The sequence below is a fragment of the Mobula hypostoma genome, chromosome 2 (assembly GCF_963921235.1).
Source record: "Mobula hypostoma chromosome 2, sMobHyp1.1, whole genome shotgun sequence".
Lineage (NCBI taxonomy): Eukaryota > Metazoa > Chordata > Chondrichthyes > Myliobatiformes > Myliobatidae > Mobula > Mobula hypostoma.
In genome coordinates, this window is record NC_086098.1 from 86,266,514 (window position 1) to 86,281,494 (window position 14,981).

Sequence of the window (14,981 nt, forward strand, 5' to 3'; positions counted from 1 at the left end):
TTTCAGAGGACATTTACGGCTGCTTCAGCTACCTGCGTGAAGTTCTATCTGACGAGTTTGTTTTCTCACCAGGGAATCATGTCAAGGTAACGTAAAGTAAAACATGTGTAAATCTTAGCCAAGTGCAGTGTAAGTAACCCTTGGAGAAAAGTTAGAAATGGATATTTCTACTTCCATAATGATCTGTGACAGGAAAAAAATCAGCTGTGTTACTAAGAAGGTGGTACACTTCATTAAGTCACTTAAACTTTTAAGATCAGAAAATTGAAATGTATGTTGGGTGTTTGTCATGACATTTCTATACTAAGTAGGAAGAAATTTCTCCAAAGGACTAGACAACATCCTGGTTCCAATAATGCACTTAACATTTTTAAAAAATAAAACATTTTTAAGATGGGTACTTTTTTTAGACTTGTATTACACCCAAATCCTAAATCAGTAAGTGAATATAGAATTTGTTGGTCACACAATTGGCCAAGACTGGTGTCACTTGACATCCTGTCTTCCTTGCTTGCTTGACCATAAACCACAGTTCATTCAGCATAAAATATTGTTAATGTGTAACTGGCTTGCTCTCTTTCTATCCACAGGATTTTGATGAAGGCTTGTACTTGCTGATGAAGAGTGGTGCTATTCAGGGATCTCAGGCAGATCTCTACATCTCTGAGAAGGGGAATGCCACTATTTCCTTTTTATCAGTGATGTTTACACCTTTTCTAGAAGGTTATCAGGTATGTGGCGATTTTCCTGTTCAAACACCAACTATTGTTTCTTCATAGTTTAAAATTGATTACTTTAATCTAGAAGATTTTGATTTGAATACTATGCTGAAAATATTTCTAGATGTCTGTATTCCAATAGAATACTTCATCTTTGGGATGTATCTGTCCAGTACCTTCTGAATTGCTCTCAGAACATCAGAACATTAGAAAGTTTTAGAGAAGAACAGGCCATTTCGCCCAGCAAAGCTTGCCAAATTCCTATTCACACATTCACATAGTAGATGATGGATGTAACACGAATATAAGGAAGGACAAGCCAATGATTGGGTATAAATACAGATAGAGCAAAGAGTTACATTGTACCACAGAGACAAAGTTCAAAAGAGCGAAGAATGTAGGACTGGAGGTGTTGTTTTTAAATGCATGTAGCATGGACAAACTCCTGGCACAATTACAGATAGGTTGTGGACATCACTGAGTCATGGTTGAAAGAAGGCCGTAGTTGGGAGCCTAACATCAAAGGACATACTTTGTATCGGAAGGACGGGCAAGAAGGCATAGGTGGTGGTGTGGCTCTGTTGGTAAGAGATGGAATTACATCTTTAGAAAGAGGTGACATAGGGTCAGAGAATGTTGAATCTTTGTGGGTGGAGTTAATATACTGCAAGGGTAAAAATGCCATTATGGGAATCATACATAGGCCTTCAAATAGTATGTTTGGCAGTTTTGGGCTTATACTCGCTGGAATGCAAGGAGGAGCTCATTGAAACCTACCGAATGTTGAAAGGACTAGAAAGGGTGCATGTGGAGAGGATGTTTCTTATGGTGAGGGTATCCAGAACTAGAGGGCACAGCCTCAAAATTGAGGGGTAACCTTTTAGAACAGAGGTAAGGAGAAATTTTTTTAGCCAGAGAATAGTGTATCCATGGAATGCTCTGCCATAGACTGCAGTGGAGGCCAAGTCCATGCGTATATTTAAGGCGGAAGTTGATAGTTTCCTGATAGGTCAGAGCATCAAAGGATATGGTAAGAAGGCAGGTGTATGGGGTTGAGTGGGATCCAGGATCAGCCATGATGGAACGGTAGAGCAGACTCGATGGGCTGAATGGCCTAATTCTGCTCCTATGGTCTAATAGTCTTATGTTGAAATAACTATTGAGTTTAGAATTGAAAGTCTCTAAGGTACTACTCTCAACTACACAACTGGGTAGTTTATTCCATGTATCCATAACTCACTCTGAAAAGAAATGCTTCCTGCTGTTAGTCTGAAATCTCCCTTTAACCAGTCTCCACCTATGGCCCCATGTCCTCATTGATGGATTAATTTTGAAGTAGCAGCTGGCATCCACCTTACTTATATCCTTAATAATTTTGAACACTTCTATTATGTCTTCTCTCATTCTACATCTACTTAGGCTAAAAAGATTTAATTATTTCAATCTTTCTTCGTAACTCATACCCTGCAGACCTGGAATGAGTCTTGTTGCCCTTCTCTGACCTCTCTCCAGTGCCTTCACATCCCTCACAAAATAGGGAGACCAAAATTGTGCACAGTGCCCAAGGTGTGGCCTCACAAGCACATTATACAGCTTAAGGAGAACGTCTCTAGACTTGAACTCCACTGGGTGCATTATATAGCTGAACTTTCTATTAGCCTTCCTAATCGCTTCTGTACATTGTCTAGATGTTGACAGTGACAGATCAACCAGGGCGTATAAATCCTTCTCATGCAGTGCACTTTCTAACTCAAGACCCTCCCCCATTATATATTTATATCTAACATTTCTACTTCCTATATGTAATATTTTACATTCACTTTACATTTTATCTGCCTACATCTCCAGCCATTAATGTTCTGCCATCATCTCTGCTAGTCTCCCCTTCCAATAACCTTGGGCCAGCTCCTCTCTCATGCTTCTGTAATTTCCCTTTACTCCACTGTAATACTGATACATCTGTCTTTAGTTTCTTCCTCTCAAACTGCAGTGAATTCTATCATATTATCACTGCCTCCTAAAGGGGTTCCTTTACCTTAAGCTTCCTAATCAAATTCTGTTCATTACACAACACCTAATCCAGAATTGCCTTTACTCTAGTGGGATCAACCACAAGGTGCTCTTAAAAAGCCACCCTGTAGCATTCTACTAATTCCCTCTCTTGGGATCCAGTACCAACCTGATTTTCCCAATCTACCTGCATATTGAAATCCACATGATAATCGTAACATTGCCCTTTTTACTTTCCTTTTCTGTCTCCCATTGTAATTTGTAGCCCACATCCTGGTTACCATTCAGGGGCCTGTATATAACTCACATCAGGGTCTTTTACAGTTTCTTAACTCTTAATATTCCTGTAATATTAAAATTGCAGCAGCCTTTTATGCCCAACCTCTGTCACAAATAGCAGCTGTGTGATAATGAGAAGATTGTCTGTCCATTTTGGTGTAATCTAAATATTGGCCGGACAGAACCACCACTAGATCTAACTGTGAAGGCAGTGATTGATGGGAAGTGTCTGAAGCGTAACCAGTGGATAAATTGACATGCTCCAGTATATATAATAGATGCAAGTACTGAATTGCTGCCTATATTACCATGCTTGTTTGTGCAGGGGATTATCTTTGCAAATGTTAGGAACACATGTGGCACAATCATGGTGAAGTCAACTGGGGAAATATCCTTGATCATAGATTCATTTGTTTAAAAATTAGGTTATTCAAAAATTAATTAATTGCAACCCCTTTTAGTAGCAAGACTGGTGTATTACTATATTCCCATGTGATTTCTGACAAATTGATTAGGCTCATATCATGATAAGAGTGCCCTAAACCTCATCCCTGTAGTGTTAGGCAGTGTACATCATAATACCAAATAATTGAGCATAAGGCATTGATTATGTGTTTTTGTGTATATCTGTACAAGTGCACAATTTAGGTATGGTTTCTCCAGAGCTCATTTTATATACACCATGAATGGTTGTAGATTCAAGAATTACTCCATTTTTTACACTTGTCCTGAGTGACTGTGCACATTGCCTCAGTATGAGACTTGTAAAATCTTTCACAACTTGCATAGGTTGTGTTGCAGCTAGTGACAACTGATTGCCCAAACCCTTTATCACAAATAACTACAGCCTAAAATACAGCTGTGCAAGTACAGTGTGATCATCTGCTGACATTATTGAATGCTGCTAAACCAAGCCAAACTGTGGATGCCCACCAGCTCTGATTAGTGACTGCTTTTGTCTTTGCCATGCTTTACTGAACAATTCTATAGCTGTCTGACAGACTCTGCTACATTGGTGTCAGCAGAATAAATAGCCTAATTGATGCTGGTAGACTGAAATTGTAGCCCTTGATACTGACAGAGGTGGCTCATTTTATGTTGTTGCAAAGCCCTTAACAGTGTTGATGAACAGAGGGATCTTGGGGTCCAAGTTCATAGCTCCGTGAAAGTGGCTACTCAGGTTGACAGGGGATAAGAAGATATATAGCATGCTTGTCTTTATTTGTCGAGGCATTGAGTTGAAAAGTCAGGAAGTTGTGTTGCAGCTCTAAAAAACTAGTTAGGCCACATCTGGAATATTGCATACAGTTCTGGTGCCCCATCATAGGAAGGATTTGGAGGCTTTGGAGAGGGTGCAGAAGATGCTTACCTGATTGCTGCCTAGGTTAGAGGGCAAGTGCCTATAATGAGAGGTTGGACAAACTTGGTTTGTTTTCTGTGGAGCACCGGAGGCTAAGCGAAGGTCTGATAGAGGTTCATAAGATTATGAGAGACATAGAGGCATATGAGATTATGAGAGTAGACAGAGAGTAGCTTTTCCCCGTGGTTGAATTGTCTGATACCAGAAGGCATGCATTTAAAGAGAGAGGGAATAAGTGCGAAGGAAGTGTGAGAGGCGGGTATTTTATCCAGAGTGTTGGGTGCCCAGAATGCGCTGTTTGGTAGAGGCAGATACAATAGGGACTTTTAAGAGACATTTAGATAGGCACATCAATGTGAGGGGAAAGGAAGGATATGGACATTGTGTAGGCAGAGGGATTAGTTTAGTTGGCCATTTGATTATTTATTTAATTGGTTCGGCACAACGTTGTGGGCCCAAGGGCCTGTTCCTGTGCTCTACAGTTCTGTGTAATATTTTAATTTCTGTGTTATTCTATTGTGCTTCAATATTTCGCAAACATTAAGAAATGAAAAAAGCACCCTCTGCTAATTTTTTTAAGTGTTTAATGGGGCATCTTAGAACACTAATTTTTAAAATTCAGGATTTTTATTTTGTTTGTAAACAAACCTTTTAATTCTCTGGTTTTCTCTACAAATATGTATGGTTAAGTAAATGCTTTCATTTTTCAAAAAACTCTACAGAAGTCTCTCAAAAATGTTTGAATTTGTAGGTTATATGCAAGTACCTGTTACACTCTGAATTTACGGATGATTTTACCGAGAAGAAGTTTATTGCTGCATTCCGAAACTATGCAGCGGAGCTCATTCTAACAGGTACCCATTCCCACTGATTTCTTCTTGGTGTCCCTGATGTATTTGGATCTGGAAGCTTTGATTTTGCATTATCAGTGAGCTTCTGTATAAAAGTAACTGTGATTATGATTTTAATAATGCCTGTTTTGAACTGGGATTGTGAGGTGTTGAGTATACCTCCACTGGAGCATTTAAGACCATGAGACATGCTGTAGGAGCAGGATTAGGCCAATCTGACCCTCGAGTCTGCTCCACCAATCCACCATGGCTGATTTATTATCCTTTTCAATCCCCTTCTTCTGCCTTCTCTCCATAACCTTTGACACCCTTATGAATGCAGAACCTATCATCCTCCGCTTTAAGTATACCCTGATCAGCTGACTGTGGCAACAAATTGCAGATTCATCACCCTGTGTCCAGAAATTCCTTCTCATCCCTGTTCTAAAAGAATGTCCTTGTATTCTGAGGCTGTACCCTCTGGTCCTAGATTCTCCCACTATTGGAAACATCCTCCCCATGCCCACTCTTGTCTATGCGTTTCCATATTTGGTAGGTTTCAATGAGATTCCCCCCCACCCCCAAATTCTTCTAAACTCCAGCGAGTACAGACTCAGAGCCATCAATGCTCCTCATACATTAAACCTTTCATTCCTGGGATCATTCTTGCGAACCACCTCTGGACCCTCTCCAATGCTAGCACATCCTTTCTTCAATAAGGGGCCCAAAACTGCTCACAATACTTCAAGCACAGTACTTCTATCCTGTTTCCTGAGTGCATCATTGTTAAGGCCTTATTCACATGGGCCAAGTAGCTATAACTTTAAAAAAATTGTCTACCTGTTGTGTTTAGAGGTGCTGGGGGGTTGTACTAATTATCAGGTGTACTCCTCTCGTCCTCCGTATGCTTTATCCCCACCAGCCATCCCACAATCTCTCTTAGCTACCAACATCAGGAAGGGAGCACAGGAGCACTAGGACTAAGACTGCCAGGCTGGGAGACTAACGAATACCCTGCCACCACCGAGTTCTGTACTATTTACTGTTTATCTGTGCTGTGCACTGCATGCATTTTGGAATTAAATTTTATTAACTAGTGGTAATATTTTGGTTATGTGCTGAGTGCGGTGTTTTGCAGATGCACTGTGGTCCAAAGGAATGTTGTTTTGTTTGGTTTTATATATGTACAGTCAGATGACAGTGAACTTAAACTTGAATGTTAGAGACCTGCAGAGTGTACAAGTGTGAATCCATTGCTGATCAGACCTCGGTGAGAATTTGTGACCTATGATTAAAATAATCAGTTGTCCAGCATCATATCCCTGGTTTATTACAGTACCAGTGTCATTCCATCAGAGGCTGACTTGCCCTTTCTCTTCTGATTACAGGTGCCATAAAGTACAATGAGGTCCTTTCAGTGGATATGCAAAAAAACGCACTGGCTGCTTTAAGCCGTCTAGGTGCTGTGGAAAAACTTAAGACGTACGTATCGATAAAACACAGCTGAACAATTCTGTTTCAGAAATGGTATTTGCATCTGATTGATTTCTCTTTCAATGCAGAGCTGATGGGATCGTCTATAAGGTTAATAAACAGACTGTCAGTCGGGTGGTGGACATGTTGGGTAAGTTTTCTTATCATCAGTGTCCACCAGCATAATAATTGCATGAACACCTTATAACTCCTTGCCGGCCTTGTGGTTTAGATTGCCTCATACATTCAGTGCAGCTTTATTAGGTACCTCCTGTAGCTAAAGAGTGGCTACTTGAATGTATGTTTCCGGTCTGCTGCTGCTGTTGCCCATCCACTTCCAAGGTTTGACGTGTTATGCGTTCAGAGATGCTCTTCTGCACACCACTGTTGTAATATGTGGTTATTTGAGTACTGTCAGCTCGAACCAGTCTGGCCATTCTCCTCTGACCTTTCTCTTTAACAAGGCATTTTCACTCACTCTTAAGTGTTTTTTTCTGTTTTTTGCACCATTCTCTGTAAACTCTAGAGACTGCTGTGTAAGATACTCAAACCACCCCATCTGGCACCAACATTTATTCCACTGTCAAATCACTTAGGTAATACTCCTTCCCCATTTTGATGTTTGGCTGAACAACATCTGAACCTTTTGACCATGTCTGCATGCTTTTATGCTTTGAGTTGCTGCTACGTGATTGGAACAGATTGGGGGTACACAATGTCATGCCTTGTAGCTGTACTTTATAATTTTCTGATTGGTTATAGACTTTAAGGTGCAAATTAAAAAATATATAAGTTAACAGAACCCATGGAGGAAACCTATGCAGTCCCAGGGAAAATATACAAACTTCTTATAGTGGCAGGAATTGGACCAATCTTGCTGGTGCTGTAAAATATTACGCTTTATCACACCACCATGCTAACCTGCTCAAGGAAATTCATCCCCATCTTATACACCTAATCCATTAATATTTGGCAGGACTCCCTTTCATTAATTCTGTTGTGTTTTTTTTGTATTTACTGTGAATGTCTGCAAGAAAATGAATCTCAGGGTTGTATATGACGACATATATGTACTTTGATCTTTGAACTTTCTACTTTTATTTTGTTTTACATAGTAAGTTGTGTTAATTTGAGTATGATGGACCAAATAGTTATCTGAGGTGTATATAAGATTTTTAAAAAGCTGTCTCTCTCTTCTTTTGCAGTGCCCAGGATGCCAGTGAAAAGCGTTGCTGTAGCCAGACTCTGAGTGCAGTCTAACAATGCATGATTGTTCCTGGATAAGGTGGAAATTGTTAGGTTTATAAGTCAATGAAAGTGGGAACCAAATGTAGCTGGCAAAAAATGTTGCTGCGAATGGCTCTAGTGGGCTGGTGACTTACTCAAGAATCCAAGGTCACAAGAACATGATCTGCACTGATCAGAAGCAGGAAATACCTGTAACTACTCAGTTTATGCTTCAAATTGCTTTCACCTGTGGTGTCTTTTTTTATAATATATGTAAGTGGAGAGTTTGTTTCATGTAAATACATAGTAGTATTGAAATGTGTTCTTCAGAACCGCATTCAGTTAAAAGTGCAGCAGAGCCTAAAAGGTCAAGTTTACAGTATAATGTTTAGCCTCTAATGGGACAATGCTGTTTTATCATAAATTTCTGTGAAGCATTTGTTTAATCTGGAGATTCGGTGGATCTGTCTTCAAAATCTAGTCTTGGACAAGGCTTGTTTTGTTGTCACCATTTCCAAGCAATAGCTACTGTGGAGTAAGACCTGTTTTGAGCAAGAGAGGCCTGTTTGCATTTGCCTCAGATTCAAAATTTCACCTAAGTTCATCTCTTCAGTTCACATACAGCCTTAAATGCCAAGGGTGGTGGCATGCTCAAACACAGGTGGTGGTGGGGTTTATATTGTTCTTAAAGTCCCTTAAAATTGAACAATGTTTTTTTAACTTTTATATTGTGGATGGGACAACAAAATCAGAAGTTTTTGCAAATGCAGAAAATGCCTAGGGTAAAAGCACTTAATCTAATCCAGGGCACAACAGACAGTGGGAATTGCAATGTTAATAAAGGTAGCAAAAATGGCCAGGGTTGAGCACTTTTTACTTTGTACATGGATGTTAATGAAATGGCCACAAACAGTTAACATCTGTTCTTGCTGTGTGCTTCACAGCATTGTCAGAATTCAGAGAAAATTTTAGCTTTGCAGCTGTCTAGTTTGGAGGTGGCTTTTCCATATTGTGACGATTGCACTTGAGGGAGAAATAATTTAATAGATTTGAAACCACCTAGGACGTGCTGAGGGGCAGGTGAAGGTTTGTTTAATTTGTTCTATTTGGATCCAGGAAATCACTCCGGAAATTGAACCACTCCAAAATGGTCACTCTGCTTGTTAGCTCATACATGGTCACTCTGCTAGTTAGCTTTCTCTAGAAACGGGGATGTGTGGTCACTACTGAAATGCAGAGTTTACAGCCTGCCTCATAATTGGTTTACTCATGATATACACTCATTGTCAGTTCGGGCCACTCCAGAAATGGGAATTGTGCCCTCACTTTGCTGATTGGCTCAGTTCTAAAACTGAGCCATGTTTGGATCACTCCTGAAGTGAACAGATAGTGCACGGTTCTTGTCTGATATGTATCTGGGTCACTTCACTTCTAAACTGGCGATTGTGGTTGTTCAGATATTTGGGTCAATCCCACAGTGGAGATTGTGGTTACTCTGTTAGTAGGGTCACTCCTGAAATATGGGTATGTGTTACTGAAAACATGAAGTGTCACATGGTTACCTCAGTAATTGTCTCTAAAGAAGTGGTCACTTCGATACATTATTTTAACAGCCAACATTCAGATGAATTGGTTCACAGGTAATGGAACTCAACCATTTCAGTAATAGGAAACCCTGCTCCAACCATTTTGTTTAAAAAACATTTAAAATGTGGTTGGATATTTGCAATATTCCTTAATAACAGTGCTAATCCAATTAAACGCCTAAATTTATTGATATTGTACTCTGTGTTTCTTTCCCTTAACTAATGTGAGATCACCCCATACTTCAGTGGCCTAATTTATTTCTGGTTAATTTAAAATGTTTTTTGTGTGTGCTCCTAATTCATACTGGTGAGGAACACTTAATTTGTTATAATTGGGATTAGCAGTGACTTCTGTCATCACTTGAATAAAATCATTTTGACCAATCCATCACACACAAAATGCTGAAGGAACACTGCAGGCACTTGTGTGTGTTGCTTTGGGTTTCCAGCATCTGCAGAATCATTTTTGTTCTTGACCAGTTAATGGTCTTACTTCCCAAAGGTAATTCTCAATCAGTCTTAGGAATTTCAGAATTGGATAATTCTATCCCAAGCCAAAGAATCATTTCTGAATAAATGTGCTAACTGCTGTCTTTAAAAAATATTAAGTGGATATCAATATTTTTGAATTATGAATACCTTCTATAAACTCCTTCATATCGAGGAAGTAGAGATTAAATACAATTTAAGCACTTTGCTGATCAACATGATTAATAAGACAATTTTGTAATCATCTATATTTGAACCCAGGTCAGGTAACTTGTGGATTAAATATAAAGGATGCCAGCTCACCCACAGCAACAACTTCCTCCCCCTGTTAATCTGCAGCGCACAGCTACTAGGTTGATGAATGAAAGAAATCTTGAAGACAAGAGGCAATTTGTTTCTCCAAATCATTATAATCAACTTTAGAAAAGTATTTTTGGCAAATATCAGGTACCATATCAAAGTTGCACAGCATTTTATCTTTTACAATCTGAAAGGCATTAAGTCTTTGATCACATTTGATATGTTCTGAAGAGGTTGAGATGAAGGACTGAATTGGTAGTGTGAGTTAGTCAAAACAAGATGGAAGAGTTTTGATATAATTACAAAACTGCCGCACGATAAGCCATGCCGCTCTTAAGTCTGCGCCAGCTCCTCTCCCAGCCTCTCCATTTAATTCCTACTACCTGGTTCCTGCCTCAGGAGCCTGCATCTTTTTCTGCTTATTCAATTTTACTACTTATACAGTTTTCTGTAGCTTCAACCAAATCCATTTCCACCATAAATCCTAAAATATTCAGTGTTGCCAACGGACAAGAGTAGCGTTTACCCCGAGAAAGACTACAATGACCATGAAGCCTTGCAGTGCGCATGCGTGATCCGCGTAGCGTGTACTTGCCGATATTATTCTCTGCAAACAACAGGAATTCTGCAGATGCTGGAAATTCAAGCAACACACATCAAAGTTGCTGGTGAACGCAGCAGGCCAAGCAGCATCTATAGGAAGAGGCGCAGTCGACGTTTCAGGCCGAGACCCTTCGTCAGGACTAACTGAAGGAAGAGTGAGTAAGGGATTTGAAAGCTGGAGGGGGAGGGGGAGATGCAAAATGATGGGAGAAGACAGGAGGGGGAGGGATGGAGCCGAGAGCTGGACAGGTGATAGGCAGAAGGGATACGAGAGGATCATGGGACAGGAGGTCCGGGAAGAAAGACGGGGGGGCGGGGGTGACCCAGAGGATGGGCAAGAGGTATATTCAGAGGGACAGAGGGAGAAAAAGGAGAGTGAGAGAAAGAATGTGTGCATAAAAAAGAGTAACAGATGGGGTACGAGGGGGAGGTGGGGCCTAGCGGAAGTTAGAGAAGTCAATGTTCATGCCATCAGGTTGGAGGCTACCCAGACGGAATATAAGGTGTTGTTCCTCCAACCTGAGTGTGGCTTCATCTTTACAGTAGAGGAGGCCGTGGATAGACATGTCAGAATGGGAATGGGATGTGTTATTAAAATGTGTGGCCACTGGGAGATCCTGCTTTCTCTGGCGGACAGAGCGTAGATGTTCAGCAAAGCGGTCTCCCAGTCTGCGTCGGGTCTCACCAATATATAAAAGGCCACATCGGGAGCACCGGACGCAGTATATCACCCCAGTCGACTCACAGGTGAAGTGATGCCTCACCTGGAAGGACTGTTTGGGGCCCTGAATGGTGGTAAGGGAGGAAGTGTAAGGGCATGTGTAGCACTTGTTCCGCTTACACGGATAAGTGCCAGGAGGGAGATCAGTGGGGAGGGATGGGGGGGACGAATGGACAAGGGAGTTGTGTAGGGAGCGATCCCTGCGGAATGCAGAGAGAGGGGGGGAGGGAAAGATATGCTTAGTGGTGGGATCCCGTTGGAGGTCGCGGAAGTTACGGAGAATTATATGTTGGACCCGGAGGCTGGTGGGGTGGTAGGTGAGGACCAGGGGAACCCTATTCCTAGTGGGGTGGCGGGAGGATGGAGTGAGAGCAGATGTACGTGAAATGGGGGAGATGCGTTTAAGAGCAGAGTTGATAGTGGAGGAAGGGAAGCCCCTTTCTTTAAAAAATGAAGACATCTCCCTCGTCCTAGAATGAAAAGCCTCATCCTGAGAGCAGATGCGGCGGAGACGGAGGAATTGCGAGAAGGGGATGGCGTTTTTGCAAGAGACAGGGTGAGAAGAGGAATAGTCCAGATAGCTGTGAGAGTCAGTAGGCTTATAGTAGACATCAGTGGATAAGCTGTCTCCAGAGACAGAGACAGAAAGATCTAGAAAGGGGAGGGAGGTGTCGGAAATGGACCAGGTAAACTTGAGGGCAGGGTGAAAGTTGGAGGCAAAGTTAATAAAGTCAACGAGTTCTGCATGCGTGCAGGAAGCAGCGCCAATGCAGTCGTCGATGTAGCGAAGGAAAAGTGGGGGACAGATACCAGAATAGGCACGGAACATAGATTGTTCCACAAACCCAACAAAAAGGCAGGCATAGCTAGGACCCATACGGGTGCCCATAGCTACACCTTTAGTTTGGAGGAAATGGGAGGAGCAAAAGGAGAAATTATTAAGAGTAAGGACTAATTCTGCTAGACGGAGCAGAGTGGTGGTAGAGGGGAACTGATTAGGTCTGGAATCCAAAAAGAAGCGTAGAGCTTTGAGACCTTCCTGATGGGGGATGGAAGTATATAGGGACTGGACATCCATGGTGAAAATAAAGCGTTGGGGGCCAGGGAACTTAAAATCATCGAAAAGTTTAAGAGCGTGAGAAGTGTCACGAACATAGGTCGGAAGGGATTGAACAAGGGGTGATAAAACAGTGTCGAGGTATGCAGAAACGAGTTCGGTGGGGCAGGAGCAAGCTGAGACAATAGGTCGGCCAGGACAGGCAGGTTTGTGGATCTTGGGTAGGAGGTAGAAACGGGAAGTGCGGGGTGTGGGAACTATAAGGTTGGTAGCAGTGGATGGGAGATCCCCTGAGCGGATAAAGTCTCTGCAAACCGTTTTTGGCGATTCTATTCGGGGGTGGAAGTGGGGGGGGGTGTTAATCACGACTGGAATATTGGTAATAAGTGTCTAATACACTCAATTTCGTTTCTAAAAGGGTTTATCTAACGAATTTAATATTAAACACACAGCGCTTATTTTCCTCGCATGAATATAGTGATGAGTCAATCATCGGGGAGGACGGGGAGCTTTAAGTAAGTGTTGAAAGAACTTCCAGTAGAAGTGGTAGAGGCAGGTTCGGTATTACTATTTAAAGAAAAATTGGATAGGTATATGGACAGGAAAGGAATGGAGGGTTATGGGCTGAGTGCAGGTCGGTGGGACTAGGTGAGAGTAGCGTTCGGCACGGACTAGAAGGGCCGAGATCGCCTATTTCCGTGCTGTAATTGTTATAAGGTTTTATAAGTCACTTATAATAGCATCATAACATTTTAAGTAACGTTTGGCTATCAAACATACAGCGCATATTTTCCTCGTATGAACATAGAAAATCATTGCAACACACCAATATCGCTGAATCAGTGGGAGCCCTGGGCTTGTTTCCCTGCAACAAGACGGTCCCATCGAGGGGTGATGAGAGACAGCGATACTCGAAGGAGGTTCCTTATGTCCAGTCTATTCCGCAATTTAGTTTTCAATGCATTCATTGCAGAGATACGTTGGAAATGGAAGCAACGTTTTCAGTGCTTCCGTGGCTATCTCAGGATTCAGTCTTGACTTTGATCCAGAATGCCAGCAGAGATGTTATGTCAAACATACTTTTCAGCCTGCCGTCATTTACAAGCTCGAGGAGTTGATCTCCTTCCCGCGCTGACATGGATGACGCGCGGGTAATGATCTCGCGTGTGTTCAAACTCAACAGTGGGCGTGACTGGGAATGAGGTAAGGTGCAGCTGACTCATGTCGCCAAATTGTATCGTTTCGCCGCGGCCCGGTGGTTGGGGACCGCTGCTCTAAAGGTATGGTACCCAGAATTGTTCCTTGGTCATAAGATTGTATACTATGTCAGATTTAGAAAGGGGAAAAGCCTAATTATAAAACACATTGTTTCAGTCAGTCACTGCAGTGTACAGGTCTGGACACGCTTATTAGGAAGTGAGTGGGTGGGTACAGGGAGAGAATTCTGGAGAGGAAAGCTTCTCTACAAGTGAGGTGGGAATACAGATTGAGGTTCTGCAGGCAGTTTGGAGTTAGGAAAGAGATTAGTCAGGACCTGACTAATAAGTTTGGGTAATGGTATAGAGGGCTATGGTCTAGGTGTGGTTCAATTAGATGGCAGAGTAACAGTTTGGCATAGATTAGATGATCTGAAGAGCTTGTTTCTGCACTGAAGTACTTTATTACCTTAAAAGTAGAGATCTCCAGATTATTCCCAGTACTATGTGCTAGGTTTGGATGGATAAGTGCAGTGCAAAAGAGATGATGCAGGAGAGAAGACTTTATTGGAACGAGTTCTGAGGAAGGCAAACTTAGTAAGGCCAAAACTAATGTCCTTGGCAAAACCAGTATCTTAAGTGTTTAATGAAGTTTATTAGGGGTCAAGGGAAGCTGAGCTAAGATTCAGAAGGGGAAAAAAAAATCACAGGTCTTGAAGTCAAAAATTTAAAATGAAGGGTTTGTAAGATGGAAAATAAAACTGGGCAAAAAAAAAATGGAGCTTGTACTTAAATACATGCAGTGTAAAATGCAGATCAGCTAAAGGCATCAACAGGTGGAACTAACCATGCCTATAATGGAAACATGGTTTCAGGAGAAGCATGAATGCCAGCCTAGTTTTCATTAGAGATCTGTCAAGTGAGAGATGGGGATAAAAAGCAGGGGTCCAATAACAATGGACAGTAGAGGGGGAAAAAAATCAGCTACCAGAATATGCCAAAATCATAGAAGACTACAAGGATTCAATGAAGGTGCAAACAGAAGGAGGAAGTTGCACTATTGGGAGCTCCAAATCCAATGAGGTCAATTCAGTAAACTAATATGCAAAAATATTAGGCTGGTAGTAGCAA

At 41.6% G+C, this 14,981-nt stretch overlaps 1 protein-coding gene across 1 annotated transcript in view; it reads left to right on the forward strand.

Annotated features, from left to right (window-relative positions):
- Positions 1–10,036, forward strand: part of gnpat (glyceronephosphate O-acyltransferase) — a 43,241-nt gene extending 33,205 nt beyond the window's left edge. The window contains exons 11-16 of the mRNA XM_063039863.1: positions 7–86; positions 591–731; positions 5,120–5,222; positions 6,587–6,680; positions 6,761–6,822; positions 7,877–10,036. Coding sequence (XP_062895933.1) covers positions 7–86; positions 591–731; positions 5,120–5,222; positions 6,587–6,680; positions 6,761–6,822; positions 7,877–7,920 — 524 coding nt within the window. The 3' untranslated portion in view covers positions 7,921–10,036. The remainder of the gene's footprint in view (positions 1–6; positions 87–590; positions 732–5,119; positions 5,223–6,586; positions 6,681–6,760; positions 6,823–7,876) is intronic.
- Positions 10,037–14,981: the final 4,945 nt, after the last annotated feature.